Source organism: Lingula anatina, chromosome 5 (assembly GCF_051362555.1).
Source record: "Lingula anatina isolate TDL-2025a chromosome 5, LinAna3.0, whole genome shotgun sequence".
Classification (NCBI taxonomy): Eukaryota; Metazoa; Brachiopoda; class Lingulata; order Lingulida; family Lingulidae; genus Lingula; species Lingula anatina.
Genome location: NC_141771.1, coordinates 16,940,710 through 16,954,127, shown reverse-complemented (window position 1 = coordinate 16,954,127; position 13,418 = coordinate 16,940,710). Strand labels below are relative to the sequence as shown.

The following is a 13,418-nucleotide window of genomic DNA, read 5'->3' as shown; positions in this document are numbered from 1 at the left end:
TTAACCAAAAATTAGGAATATTTAACATGTTTTGATGTATTTGAATAGGTTGAAGTCTATATTTTTAATTTTTACCAGTTAATTTATCACAAAATTGTACATTTGAACACAGATGGCTCTAATCCAAGATGGCCACCACATAAAATGGGCTTTTTGTTTTGATATGTCAACAAGCCTTTCTTAGTATAAAACATATCAGACTACTTAATGGAGGATTTATTGCACAGGTCATGGTATGAAATGTATGACTGAATAATTTAAATTGTTTTGAGATTTTGTACAGGGTATAAAAATCCCAAATGGCCGCCAATTTCTGGATTCAAAACGTACATTATTTTGATTTGCATGTTAAAAAACATTAAATTGAATAATTAGCATATTAAAAATATTTATTTTTTGATAAATTTATCTGTATTGCAATCTCATTTTGCTTCTTGGACACTTTATTCTGTCAAAAAGTGGTTAGTTTTTCTTCATTTATCATGATTCCAAGTTTGCCATTGATAAAAATGAACTGCACGCGACCCGTATGGACAATACCACATGTTGTGAGCCTTACTTAAAAGGCTATTTATTATTGTTAGAGGGACATATGCATTCTAACTGTCTATAGGGGAGACCTGGCATGCTGTATGATGAACAGACATTAAAAATAAATAAATAAATAAATAAATAAATAGTGAAAGGCTTGCTTTACCTCTATCATTCATGAAATCAAACGTTGGAACATGGGGCCTTCCAGAAAAAATCGCCGATTTCCTGGAAAAAGCGTCCCTGACAGCTTCGTAGCCTTGCAGCAAAATGACGGTTTCAGGACCCATTCGGACGCTGAACACCTTGCCGTACTTCTTCGCCCATTCCATCATGGTGATCTCTGGATGTTCACCGAGGAACGGCAACACTCCGACAAAAGGCAATCCCCATGGACCAGACGGGAAATTCTGACCATACTTGCCTTCTTTTAGGAACAGGTGAAAAATGAGCGCTGTTCCCAAGATAATACATAAAGCTGTGGGAGATGTTAAGATCTCCCGTAGAATCCATTCGATCATTGCCATGTCACTGAGAAAGTGTCATCCGACCCTGGGAAGTAGTTAATCCCTCTTTCAACTGCTATCTAGCGATAAGCTAACCTCTTCTTCGTCAGGGTAGCAGGTCAAGAGGTCTGGCGTGATGTTAGTTTATCTTCGCTGTTTACCGAATTAAACCAATCATTAAGAATCGGAAAATATCAACTGAAAGCCGTAAACTTACAGACTTGACATTTTTTAAATTTTGGAATATTTCAGTTTCAAAGGTATGCCTAGGTAAAAATGATTTCTTAAAAAAAAAAAGAGAAAAAAATCTCATTTCTGACTGGAGAAGTGTGTAGTCAGGTGTGTCGCTACCAATTAACTGGCTAACATGTCTGTTGCACTTCTGCATTGTGTAATATGCAGTAGTGCTCCTTCGGGCTGGTCAAAGCTTGGCTTTGTTGAAGCATGGTTCTGTCAAAAAAGTAACCACATGTCGGCAACTACTGCATAGAACCTATATCAACAAGATCGATGCAAGAACACTTTGAAATGCCTGGGTGCGGGCCTGATAGTCAACAATTTCTTTTTCCTTCTTTCAATTTATTCACTAATTAGTTGGATATAGAAAACACGTCGCATTTTTATAATCTACATCTCTCACAACTTTCAAAATGGTATTTTATTAACAAGATTGACAAGAAGCATACAAGCATATAATGAAGAGGACATTGAACATTTTATCAGAGGACTGAATCTCTAATAACCAAAATAAAAAAAACATACTTTAAGCCGAAGATGGATTTAAACAATCTGCCTCGACTGGTTAAGGGGTTGGGGTGAGAAGTAAAAAAATATATAAAGTGGGCCAATTTAGTTGCTTCAAGGAGTTTCAACAGACCTAAGTTGCTTCTACACGTGCTTCTGATGTTAGTAATAAGGACAATCATGAAGCCAAATATAACAACAAAATGAAGTTGGTTCTGCTTGCAAGGTTAGTCACGAGGCATTCCATCGGCTGTTTGGGCAGTTCCATTAAAATCTTGGCACGGCGCAGACGTGAAAATCGGGACAGACGTAAAGTGAGCCTGTTTTGCCGACGCATTCTGGTAAAGCTTCGCCATCTGATGACCGAAACGAGAACGCCTGCAACAAGGCCGTTAGCACAAGGAATATTTCTTGTCTGGCCAGCACTTCGCCTGGACAAGAGCGCTTTCCTGGTAAAAAAAAAAAAAAAAAAAAAAGATTAGATAAATCGAAATGGAGCTCTGGTAGACGAAAAATATCGTTCTTGAAGATTGTAGAACCGAACTACCGGGAAAAGAAAAACGCTTTGTATGCGTTTCTTTTAGCACCCTGGGGTGGGGTGAGGGTGGCATAATTAAGTATACTACAAATATTCTCAAAGATTTTTGTTTTGGTCGTTGAAGGTAGTATTAAACTTTATTCAATATTATTCAACCATTGTACATGTACATATATTATAAAAAGGAGATTGTTTTGTCTTATGTGGTTTAAAAAAAAGATGAAATAAAATTAAATAATACTGGGGAAAATAAAAAAAAGAAGAGTTGAGAGTAATATGTAAAATAAGTTTTAAAATTAATAACAGATGCTGCGGTTAGATAAAGGCTTTTTTAAAATCATTTAGTTCCTTTACAAGTTAAAAGTTCATTAGCACGGTGTGTAGTAAAAACAAAAGATAAAAGCGGTGACTTTTTAAGCTGGTAATGAAAATTTATCAATTACAAAAGATAGGTAACCATGACTAAAAATTAGAAAAGAATATTTTAAAATCAGCATTAAAAAACCACGCCATCTTACCCACAGAAAACGGAATCCAGGCTACGTTTTTCTTGACGTTCCCAAACTCGTCCAAAAACCTCGATGGGTCGAACTGCTGAGGATTCGGCCATTTCTCCTCGTCCATCATAATGGACCACTGGTTGGCTAAGACGGTAGTTCCTTCGGGAATGGTGTATCCCCGAAAATTTACCGTCCTCAGTGCCTTGTGCGGAACCGAAATCGGGGCAATGAAATTCAGGCGCTGCACCTCCATCAAAGCGGCGGTCGTATAGGGAAGACGTTGTTTATCAGCAAGCGTTGGACGCCGGGATTTCCCTACTTCTCGATCCAATTCGTCTTGTATTCTCTTGCAGACGGCGGGGTGGTGGAGAAGGAAGAGCATTCCCCAGGAAAGAGTCAGAGATACGGTATCCGAGCCGGTGAAATACAGCGTGAGCAGGCTTGGTAGAAGATCGGCTTCTGTGAAAAGATTCTGGCCGCCATTCTCCTTCTCAGTAATCTAAAACCAGTAATGGTTTTTATCTATGACAAACGCTAAAAATTAATACAGCTCGATAGCAAACAAATACACCAACAACTTTATGACGGAAAAAAAATTATAAGGCTTTGTATTTTTTAATTACATTTGAATAAGAATTACATCCAAGAGATATCAAGATACCAGAGGTACAGTATCCATTCCAGGAAAGGTGAAAGAAATTAAATCCGCAGATATGTTTACTGAAAGATATTAACCTACCTTATGAACGAACGCATCTATAAGGCCTCTAGTTCTATCTTTCCTGTAAGTAGTCTTGTGTTCGACCAACATTTCGTTGAGGATCTCTGAAAACTCCCTCCATGCGACTTTTCTTTCGTCAACTGAGGGAATAAAGGATAAAAAAGGTAGAAATTGCCTGATGCTTAGCTGGCCGCTCAATAACATCGCTTTTTGGAAGACTTGCAGGAGACGCTTAAAGACGGGATCGTCGTATTCTTGGCGACTTCCAAATAGGACAGTGCCGATAACATTAGAGGTGGTCGCCTTCATCGGGAAGTTGAACTGGAACGGCTTACCGCGTTGTTCTCGAATATACCCCAAGAGGGCGTCAACCTCACTATTTACGTGTTTCTCATTGTTGGCATGGGCAATGTATTGCATGGTGAAATTTTTTTGTGCCGTGAAGGCAGATCCGTATTCCAGAACTAAAAGACCTAAAAACAGAAGAAATATGTTTTTATTCTATGAATGAATAGGAATATTTTAAACTATTGATAAAGTTGTCGCAAATATCTAAATCTGGTATTAAGACTAGATAGTAAAGACTCAGTTTTCTTTGCGTTTTATGATATGAATAAACGAAAATTATATCATTTATACCAAGGTAAATGGTATTTTCAAATAGTAATTTTCAATACGGTCATATTATTGTTAGAGGGACATATGCATTCTAACTGTCTATAGGGGAGACCTGGCATGCTGTATGATGTACAGACATTAAAAATAAATAAATAAATTAATAAATAAATAAATAGTGAAAGACTTGCTTTACCTCTATCATTCATGAAATCAAAAGTTGGAACATGGGGCCTTCCTGAAAAAATCGCCGATTTCCTGGAAAAAGCGTCCCTGACTGCTTCGTAGCCTTGCAGCAAAATGACGGTTTCAGGACCCATTCGGACGCTGAACACCTTGCCGTACTTCTTCGCCCATTCCATCATGGTGATCTCTGGATGTTCACCGAGGAACGGCAACACTCCGACAAAAGGCAAACCCCATGGACCAGACGGGAAATTCTGACCATACTTGCCTTCTCTTAGGAACAGGTGAAAAATGAACGCTGTTCCCAAGATAATACATAAAGCTGTGGGAGATGTTAAGATCTCCCGTAGAATCCATTCGATCATTGCCATGTCACTGAGAAAGTGTCATCCGACCCTGGGAAGTAGTTAATCCCTCTTTCGACTGCTATCTAGCGATAAGCTAACCTCTTCTTCGTCAGGGTAGCAGGTCAAGAGGTCTGGCGTGATGTTAGTTTATCTTCGCTGTTTACCGAATTAAACCATTCATTAAGAATCGGAAAATATCAACTGAAAGCCGTAAACTTAGAGACTTGACATTTTTTAAATTTTGGAATATTTCAGTTTCAAAGGTATGCCTAGGTTAAAATGCATTCTTAAAAAAAAAAAAAAAAAAAAAGATCTCATTTCTGCCTGGAGAAGTGTGTAGTCAGGTGTGTCGCTACCAATTAACTGACTAATATGTCTGTTGCACTGCTGCATTGTGTAATATACAGTAGTGCTCCTTCGGGCTGGTCAAAGCTTGGCTTTGTTGAAGCATGGTTCTGTCAAAAAAGTAACCACATGTCGGCAACTACTGCATAGAACCTATATCAACAAGATCGATGCAAGAACACTTTGAAATGCCTGGGTGCGGGCCTGATAGTCAACAATTTCTTTTTACTTCTTTCAATTTATTCACTAATTAGTTGGATATAGAAAACACGTCGCATTTTTATAATCTACATCTCTCACAAGTTTCAAAATGGTATTTTATTAACAAGATCAACAAGAAGCATACAAGCATATAATGAAGAGGACATTGAACATTTTATCAGAAGACTGAATCTCTAATAACCAAAATAAAAAAAAGCATACTTTAAGCCGAAGATGGATTTAAACAATCTGCCTCGACTGGTTAAGGGGTTGGGGTGAGAAGTAAAAAAAATATATAAAGTGGGCCAATTTAGTTGCTTCAAGGAGTTTCAACAGACCTAAGTTGCTTCTACACGTGCTTCTGATGTTAGTAATAAGGACATTCATGAAGCCAAATATAACAACAAAATGAAGTTGGTTCTGCTTGCAAGGTTAGTCACGAGGCATTCCATCGGCTGTTTGGGCAGTTCCATTAAAATCTTGGCACGGCGCAGACGTGAAAATCGGGACAGACGTAAATTGAGCCTGTTTTGCCGACGCATTCTGGTAAAACTTCGCTATCTGATGACCGAAACGAGAACGCCTGCAACAAGGCCGTTAGCACAAAGAATATTTCTTGTCTGGCCAGCACTTCGCCGGGACAAGAGCGCTTTCCTGGTGGAAAAAAAACGATTAGATAAATCGAAATGGAGCTCTGGTAGACGAAAAATATCGTTCTTGAAGATTGTAGAACCGAACTACCGGGAAAAGAAAAACGCTTTGCATGCGTTTCTTTTAGCACCCTGGGGTGGGGTGAGGGTGGCATAATTAAGTATACTACAAATATTCTCAAAGATTTTTGTTTTGGTCGTTGAAGGTAGTATTAAACTTTATTCAATATTATTCAACCATTGTACATATGTTATAAAAAGGAGATTGTTTTGCCTTATGTGTTTTAAAAAAAAGATGAAATAAAATTAAATAATACTGGGGAAAATAAAAAAAGAAAAGTTGAGAATAATATGTAAAATAAGTTTTAATATTAATAACAGATGCTGCGGTTAGATAAAGGCTTTTTTAAAATCATTTAGTTCCTTTAAAAGTTAAAAGTTCATTAGCACGGTGTGTAGTAAAAACAAAAGATAAAAGCGGTGACTTTTTAAGCTGGTAATGAAAATTTATCAATTACAAAAGATAGGTAACCATGAATAAAAAATTAGAAAAGAATATTTTAAAATCAGCATTAAAAAACCACGCCATCTTACCCACAGAAAACGGAATCCAGGCTACGTTTTTCTTGACGTTCCCAAACTCGTCCAAAAACCTCGATGGGTCGAACTGCTGAGGATTCGGCCATTTCTCCTCGTCCATCATAATTGACCACTGGTTGGCAAAGACGGTCGTTCCTTCGGGGATGGTGTATCCCCGAAAATTGACCGTCCTCAGTGCTTTGTGCGGGCCCGAAATCGGGGCAATGAAATTAAGGCGTTGTACCTCCATCAAAGCGGCGTTGGTGTATGGAAGATTTTGTCTATCAACAAGCGTTGGACGCCGGGATTTCCCTACTTCTCGATCCAATTCGTCTTGTATTCTCTTGCAGACGGCGGGGTGGTGGAGAAGGAAGAGCATTCCCCAGGAAAGAGTCAGAGATACGGTATCAGAGCCGGTGAAATACAGCGTGAGCAGGCTTGGTAAAAGATCGGCTTCTGTGAAAAGATTCTGGCCGCCGTTCTCGTTTTCAATAATCTAAAACCAGTAATAATATTCATCAGTGTCAAGAGATGTATTCAGAAAGGAGACATATTTAATAAAGAAAGATTGCCAGAGAAAACGATAAACGAGCAGCTTTATTATTGAGCAAGAGAGCATTTCTGAAATCAAATTCATGACAGGGAGTATGATAGCAGAGGTGCAACTACAAGAAAAGTTGCATGGAAAGTTCCCTGCGCAATGCAAATCGAAGGGATATATGAAGTTTTTTCTTTTTTCTTTTTTCTTTTTTTTTTTAAATCTACCTTGTGAATGAAAGCATCAATAAGGCCTCTAGTGGTCCCCTCTCTGTAAGTGGCTCTGTGCTCAACCAACATGTCATTGAGGATGTCCGAAAACTCCCCCCATGCGCGTTTTCTTTCATCAACTGAGGGGATGAAAGTTAAAAAAGGTAGAAATTGCCTGATGCTTAGCTGGCCGCTCAATAACATTGCTTTTTGGAAGACTTGCAGGAGACGCTTAAAAACTGGATCGTCGTATTCTTGGCGACTTCCAAACAGGACGGTGGTTATGACATTAGAGGTGGTTGCCTTCATCGGGAAGTTGAACTGGAACGGCTTACCGCGTTGTTCTCGAATGTACCGCAAAAGGGCGTCCACTTCGCTATTTACGTGTTTTTCATTGTTGGCATGGGCGATGTATTGCATTGTGAAATTTTTTTGTGCCGTGAAGGCAGATCCGTATTCCAGAACTAAAAGACCTTAAAACGGAGGAAATATGTTTTTATTCTATGAATGAATATGAATATTTTTAAGCTATTGAAATAGTTGTCGCAAATATCTAAATCTGGTTCTTAGACAAAACAGTATTGACTCGTTTTTTCGTGTTTTATGATATGAATAAACGAAAATTATCATTTATAGCAAGATAAATAGTATTTTCAAACAGTAATTTACAATAAGGTCATATAACTGGTAGAGGCCATGCATTCTAACTGTCTATAGGGGAGACCTGGCATGCTGCATGATGTACAGATAAATAAATAAATAAATAAATAAAAAGTGAAAGACTTGTTTTACCTCTATCATTCATGAAATCAAAAGTTGGAACATGCGGCCTTCCTGAAAAAATCGCCGATTTCCTGGAAAAAGCGTCCCTGACTGCTTCGTAGCCTTGCAGCAAAATGACGGTTTCAGGACCCATTCGGACGCTGAACACCTTGCCGTACTTCTTGGCCCATTCCATCATGGTGATCTCTGGATGTTCGCCGAGAAACGGCAACACTCCGACAAAAGGCAGTCCCCATGGACCAGACGGGAAATTCTGGCCATACTTGGCCTCTTTGATAAATGCGTGAAGAAGGATCGTTGCTAGCACGATAAGCAATAAAGTTGTGGGAGATGTTGAGATCTCCCGTAAAACCCATTCTATCGCCGCCATATTACAGACGAAATGCTGTGAGATCAGAGGCGTTATCTATACTCACATATCTAGTCTAATTTTTTTTTTCTGTTTAACACTGCCTGCAGTTGTCGCTCGATAACCATATAATACATAAATGCATTTTTTGAACCTCCAGAGTTTTTGTTTCTATAAACGCAGCGTTCCTTATGGCATGTTACAACAGGGCTTTTTTTTCTTCTGAAAAACAATCGCAAATTCGAAATAGAGAAAGTCCGTAAATCGACTAATTCAGTTTAAGTGCTCGTTAATGAGAAAACATTCACCTGGATCTTGCTCGTTATCAGCATGTCGTTGAAATAACCATGTTGATTTTGTTGGTTTTTATAGGGGTAAAGAATCGTAGACACCGTGCAGGCAGAAACGTATTGAAAGTGGCTAGTGTCTACTAGAGGTACAATGCTTTGCGTATGAGTAGTCCTTAAGAATGACATAATTAGTGCCACAAACCATACCTTGGAATATTGAAAAGAACAAGCAAAAACCGTCAATGTTGTTGAGGTCGGGGGCCCTTTCGTACCTTGGCCTATAGGAACCGCGTACTCCTACTGTTACTGTCTTAACTTCTGACCTCTGACCTATCCATGTAACAACCTAACCAAGTCATTAATTCGTTGCGCCAACATCAAGTTTTGAGTTGTTTATTCCTGTATTGGCGTAGCTAACGCGTGCGTTTGTTGTGATCTGAGACGCAATCGGCAGCGCCATCGCCAAGGTTCATTTTTTATCTTAAATATCTGGCTTTAATAATAATAATAATAATATTTTCTTGTATAACGCATTTCAGTTTCATTTATTTCAGTGCGTTTTGGGCCTACGCTAACGTACGGCGTACCCTCTAAAAGGGCCATAGATTTTTCACTAGATATTAACAGATATATCTCTGGTTAAATAGATGGACTTTCTCAGCAAAAAATGTTCACAGAATAATAACTGCGGCCCTGGTAGAGGGTATTTTCGGCGCCGGATTCCAGGATTCTGTCCCATAAAGCAAAGTAAAAAGGGCTGAAATAACAACCTCCTGGTTTTATCTGTAATATATTTGTATTTTGATGGGTAACTTCTAAGAGTGATTTCTCCCTACACGTTTTTACACTTTTTTTCAACTCAAAGGAGCTTTCACCTGTTCTGTTCGAAACTTGATCAAAATTCCGTGATCAGTCAGTGATCAGTGTATGATGTCCTCCAACAACAGAAGAGGGTATTTTTTTAAAATACGTTATTAAGGCACAGTGATGGAAAAATGCTTATTTATCTCGGAGGGAGAATGGGTGTTTCGCTGATTTTGATATTAATATGCCCCCGATATGTAATGTCTTTTGAAAAAAATGGGTCAAAAAAATGAAATAAAGGAAATATTACAAAGGGAATTTAAATCAATTTAGTTGCTTTTACATGTACTTCGGATAATAGTAATAAGGACACGTATTAAGCGAAAAATGACAAACAAAATGAACTTGGTTCAGCTTGCAAGGTTAGTCACAAGACATTCCATAGGCAGCACAGGCTGTTCCATTAAAATCTTGGTACGGCGCAGACGTTAAAATCGGGACAGACGTAAAGTGAGCCTGTCTTGCCAACGCATTCCGGTAAAGCTTCGCCATCTGGTGACCGAAATGAAAACGCCTGCAACAAGGCCGTTAGCACAAGGAATATTTCTTGTCTGGCCAGAACTTCGCCGGGACAAGAGCGCTTTCCTGGTGAAAAAAAAAAAAAAAACAACAAAACATTAGCTTAATCGATAGGGAGCTCTGGATTAGACGCAAAAATATTGTTCTTGAAGTCTTTGCGATAGAAACGCACTACCGGGAAAAGAAAAAAGTTTTCTATGCGTTTCTTTTAGTACCCTGGGGTGAGGTAAGGGTGGCATAAGGCAGGTGGACATAAAAAAAATAATAATTAGATAAATCGAAATGGAGCTCTGGATTAGACACAAAAAAATATTGTTCTTGAAGACTTTGCGATAGAACCGAATTACCGAGAAAAGAAAATGCTAAATCTATGCGTTTCTTTTCCCCTGGGGTGAGGTGAGGGTTGCATAAGTGAGCACTCTACAAACATTCTCAAAGATTTCTTTTTCGGTCGTTGAAGGTAGTATTAAACTTTATTCAACCATTGTACATATAAAACGGAGATTGCTTTGCCTTATGTGATTTAAAAAAGATTAAATAAAATTAAATAAGACCGAGAAAAGTTAAAAAAAGTTGGGAGTAATATGTAAAATTAAAGTTAATATTAAAAACAGATGCTGCGGTTAGATAAAGGCTTTTTTAAAAATTCATTTATTTCATCTAAAAGTTAAAAGTTTACATTTGCTTGTAAGAAAATCAAGAAGTTCATTAGCTGGTTGAGTCGTAAAAAAAGATAAAAGCAGTGAGCTTTTAAACTGGTAATGAAAATGTATCAATTACAAAAGATACGTTACCAGTGACTTAAAATCTGAAGAGGATATTTTAAAATCAGCATTAAAAACGACGCCATCTTACCCACAGAAAACGGAATCCAGGCCACGTTTTTCTTGACGTTCCCAAATTCGTCCAAAAACCTCGATGGGTCGAACTGCTGAGGATTCGGCCATTTCTCCTCGTCCATCATAATTGACCACTGGTTGGCAAAGACGGTCGTTCCTTCGGGGATGGTGTATCCCCGAAAATTGACCGTCCTCAGTGCTTTGTGCGGGCCCGAAATCGGGGCAATGAAATTAAGGCGTTGTACCTCCATCAAAGCGGCGTTGGTGTATGGAAGATTTTGCCTATCAGCGAGCGTTGGACGCCGGGATTTCCCTACTTCTCGATCCAGTTCGTCTTGTATTCTCTTGCAGACGGCGGGGTGGTGGAGAAGGAAGAGCATTCCCCAGGCAAGCGTTAGATATACGGTATCCGAGCCGGCGAAATACAGCGTGAGCAGGCTTGGTAGAAGGTCGGCTTCTGTGAAAAGATTCTGGCCGCCATTCTCGTTTTCATTAATCTAAAACCAATAATAATATTCACCAACAGCTAAAGTCTCAGAAGATACAATCAGAATTGTGATATATTTATTAAAGAAAGGTTGCCAGAGAAAATAGTACACGAGCAGCTTTATTATTGAGCAAGAGAGCATGTCTTAAATCAAATTCATGATAGGGAGTATGATAGCAGAGGTGCAACTACTAGAAAAGTGAAATGCAAATCGGATGGATATATGAAGTTTATTTTTAAAAACCTACCTTGTGAATGAACGCATCTATAAACCCCCGAGTTGTCCCCTCTCTGTAAGTGGCTCTGTGCTCAACCAACATTTCGTTGAGGATGTCCGAAAACTCCCCCCATGCGGCTTTTCTTTCATCAACTGAGGGAATAAAGGATAAAAAAGGTAGAAATTGCCTGATGCTCAGCTGGCCGCTCAATAACATGGCTTTTTGGAAGACTTGCAGGAGACGCTCAAAGACGGGATCGTCGTATCCTTGGCGACTTCCAAACAGGACGGTGCCGATAACATTAGAGGTGGCCGCCTTCATCGGGAAGTTGAACTGGAACGGCTCACCACGTTGTTCTCGAATATACCGCAAGAGGGCGTCCACCTCACCATCTATGTGTTTCACGTTGTTGGCGTGGGCAATGTATTGCATTGTGAATTGCCTTTGTGCCGTGAAAGCAGGCCCATAGTCCAAAACTACCAGACCTAAAGAAATGAAAAAAAAATGCGGCAACGTAATTATTTTATTTATTCTCTGAATATCTTAGATTATAAAAGTAGTTGCCACAGATATCTAAATCTAGTTTTTAGACTAGACAGTATAATCTAGACTAGACAGATAGTAATCACACAAGTTTTTTTTGTTTATTATGATATATTTTCAGAGTATTTGGCCGTTCTTATTCAGTTTATTTAGTCGGTAGAGGAAATAAAGTATCGATCGACGGCACGTATCACACTGTAAACAGGCAATATACTAATTAATAATAATAATAATAATAATAATCTAAAGTATGAATTATAGTGCTAATTTTGCTCGTAGAAGAAGGCATGTATTGATAGCCGTGACATGGCATATAATATACAGACATCAAAGAATAAATAAATAAATAAATAAATAAATAAATAAATAAATAGATAAAAAATGAGTTAACATCACCTCTATCATTCATGATATCAAAAACTGGAATGTGTGGCCTTCCTGAAAAAACCGCAGCTTTTCTGGAAAAGGCGTCCCTGACCGCTTCGTAGCCTTGCAGCATAATGACCGTTTCAGGACCCATTCGGACGCTGAACACCTTGCCGTACTTCTTCGCCCATTCCATCATGTTTATTTCGGGATGTTCGCCGAGAAACGGCAACACACCGACAAAAGGCAGTCCCCATGGACCAGACGGGAAATTCTGGCCAAACTTGGCCTCTTTGAGAAATACGTGAAAAAGGATCGTTGCTACCACGATAATAAATAAAGTTGTGGGGGATGTTAAGATCTCCCGTAAAACCCATTCTATCACCGCCATGTTAAAGATAAAATGTTGTGAGACCAATGGCGTTAACGTTATCTACTGCAGCCCTCAGCCGTTCAAGGACAAATACTCACAGTCTAAAGAGAGTGACAACATTTTTCTGTTTAACACGTCCTGCAGCTCTCGCCCGATAACTACATAATATCATAACATTCTATGATAATATAAATACATTTTTACACTCAAGAGTTTTTGTTGCTATAAACACAGAGTCCTTTAACCTATATTACAACATGGCTTTTTTTTTTGGGGGGGGGGGGGGGGGTACACAAAGTACAGTCAGCTTTCTTAACAGTCATATTTCTTCTGAAAAAAAAACCCCCTCAAATTAATAAAAAAAAAAAAGAGTAAAAAGAAAGCCCGTAAATCGAGGAGTTAAATTTAAGTAGTCGTAAATGAGAAAATAGTCACCTGGGTCGCACTCGTTATCAGCATGTCGTTGAGATAACCGTGTTGATTTTGTTGGTTTTTATAGCGGTAAAGAATCATAGACACCGTGCAGGCAGAAACATATTGAAAGTGGCTAGTCTCTACTAGAGGTACAATGCTTTGC

The 13,418-nt window shown here is 38.7% G+C and overlaps 3 protein-coding genes across 3 annotated transcripts; all 3 read right to left on the bottom strand.

The window, feature by feature from the left end:
* Nucleotides 1–1,427: 1,427 nt before the first annotated feature.
* On the bottom strand, nucleotides 1,428–4,992 carry LOC106173647 (cytochrome P450 2J2-like). Its single transcript, XM_087012558.1, has 4 exons — nucleotides 4,352–4,992; nucleotides 3,559–4,013; nucleotides 2,838–3,318; nucleotides 1,428–2,230 (listed from the first exon to the last, which is right to left on the bottom strand). Exons 1-4 carry the CDS (start codon nucleotides 4,710–4,712, stop codon nucleotides 2,049–2,051), a joined length of 1,479 nt encoding a protein of 492 aa, XP_086868684.1. The 5' UTR covers nucleotides 4,713–4,992; the 3' UTR covers nucleotides 1,428–2,048.
* On the bottom strand, nucleotides 4,988–9,195 carry LOC147761752 (cytochrome P450 2J2-like). The gene is made up of 4 exons (XM_087012559.1): nucleotides 8,003–9,195; nucleotides 7,229–7,683; nucleotides 6,479–6,959; nucleotides 4,988–5,888 (listed from the first exon to the last, which is right to left on the bottom strand). The coding sequence occupies exons 1-4, from the start codon at nucleotides 8,361–8,363 to the stop codon at nucleotides 5,707–5,709; spliced, it is 1,479 nt and encodes a 492-aa protein (XP_086868685.1). The 5' UTR covers nucleotides 8,364–9,195; the 3' UTR covers nucleotides 4,988–5,706.
* Nucleotides 9,192–13,024, bottom strand: LOC106173656 (cytochrome P450 2J2-like). The gene is made up of 4 exons (XM_087012557.1): nucleotides 12,499–13,024; nucleotides 11,590–12,044; nucleotides 10,871–11,351; nucleotides 9,192–10,081 (listed from the first exon to the last, which is right to left on the bottom strand). The coding sequence occupies exons 1-4, from the start codon at nucleotides 12,857–12,859 to the stop codon at nucleotides 9,900–9,902; spliced, it is 1,479 nt and encodes a 492-aa protein (XP_086868683.1). The 5' UTR covers nucleotides 12,860–13,024; the 3' UTR covers nucleotides 9,192–9,899.
* Between the last annotated feature and the right edge of the window lie 394 nt (nucleotides 13,025–13,418).

What these genes read in the sequence shown, in the direction of transcription:
- LOC147761752 (XM_087012559.1), bottom strand. Translation starts at nt 8,363, where the DNA reads ATGGCGGCGATAGAATGGGTTTTACGGGAGATCTCAACATCTCCCACA. An exon ending in TGATTTCATGAATGATAGAG is followed by an intron (nt 7,684 to 8,002) that starts GTAAAACAAGTC and finishes CTCCGTTTTAAG; the next exon opens with GTCTTTTAGTTCTGGAATAC. An exon ending in TTGATGCTTTCATTCACAAG is followed by an intron (nt 6,960 to 7,228) that starts GTAGATTTAAAA and finishes TACTGGTTTTAG; the next exon opens with ATTATTGAAAACGAGAACGG.
- LOC106173656 (XM_087012557.1), bottom strand. Translation starts at nt 12,859, where the DNA reads ATGGCGGTGATAGAATGGGTTTTACGGGAGATCTTAACATCCCCCACA. An exon ending in TAGATGCGTTCATTCACAAG is followed by an intron (nt 11,352 to 11,589) that starts GTAGGTTTTTAA and finishes TATTGGTTTTAG; the next exon opens with ATTAATGAAAACGAGAATGG. An exon ending in CTGGATTCCGTTTTCTGTGG is followed by an intron (nt 10,082 to 10,870) that starts GTAAGATGGCGT and finishes TTTTTTCACCAG; the next exon opens with GAAAGCGCTCTTGTCCCGGC.
- LOC106173647 (XM_087012558.1), bottom strand. Translation starts at nt 4,712, where the DNA reads ATGGCAATGATCGAATGGATTCTACGGGAGATCTTAACATCTCCCACA. An exon ending in TGATTTCATGAATGATAGAG is followed by an intron (nt 4,014 to 4,351) that starts GTAAAGCAAGTC and finishes TTCTGTTTTTAG; the next exon opens with GTCTTTTAGTTCTGGAATAC. An exon ending in TAGATGCGTTCGTTCATAAG is followed by an intron (nt 3,319 to 3,558) that starts GTAGGTTAATAT and finishes TACTGGTTTTAG; the next exon opens with ATTACTGAGAAGGAGAATGG.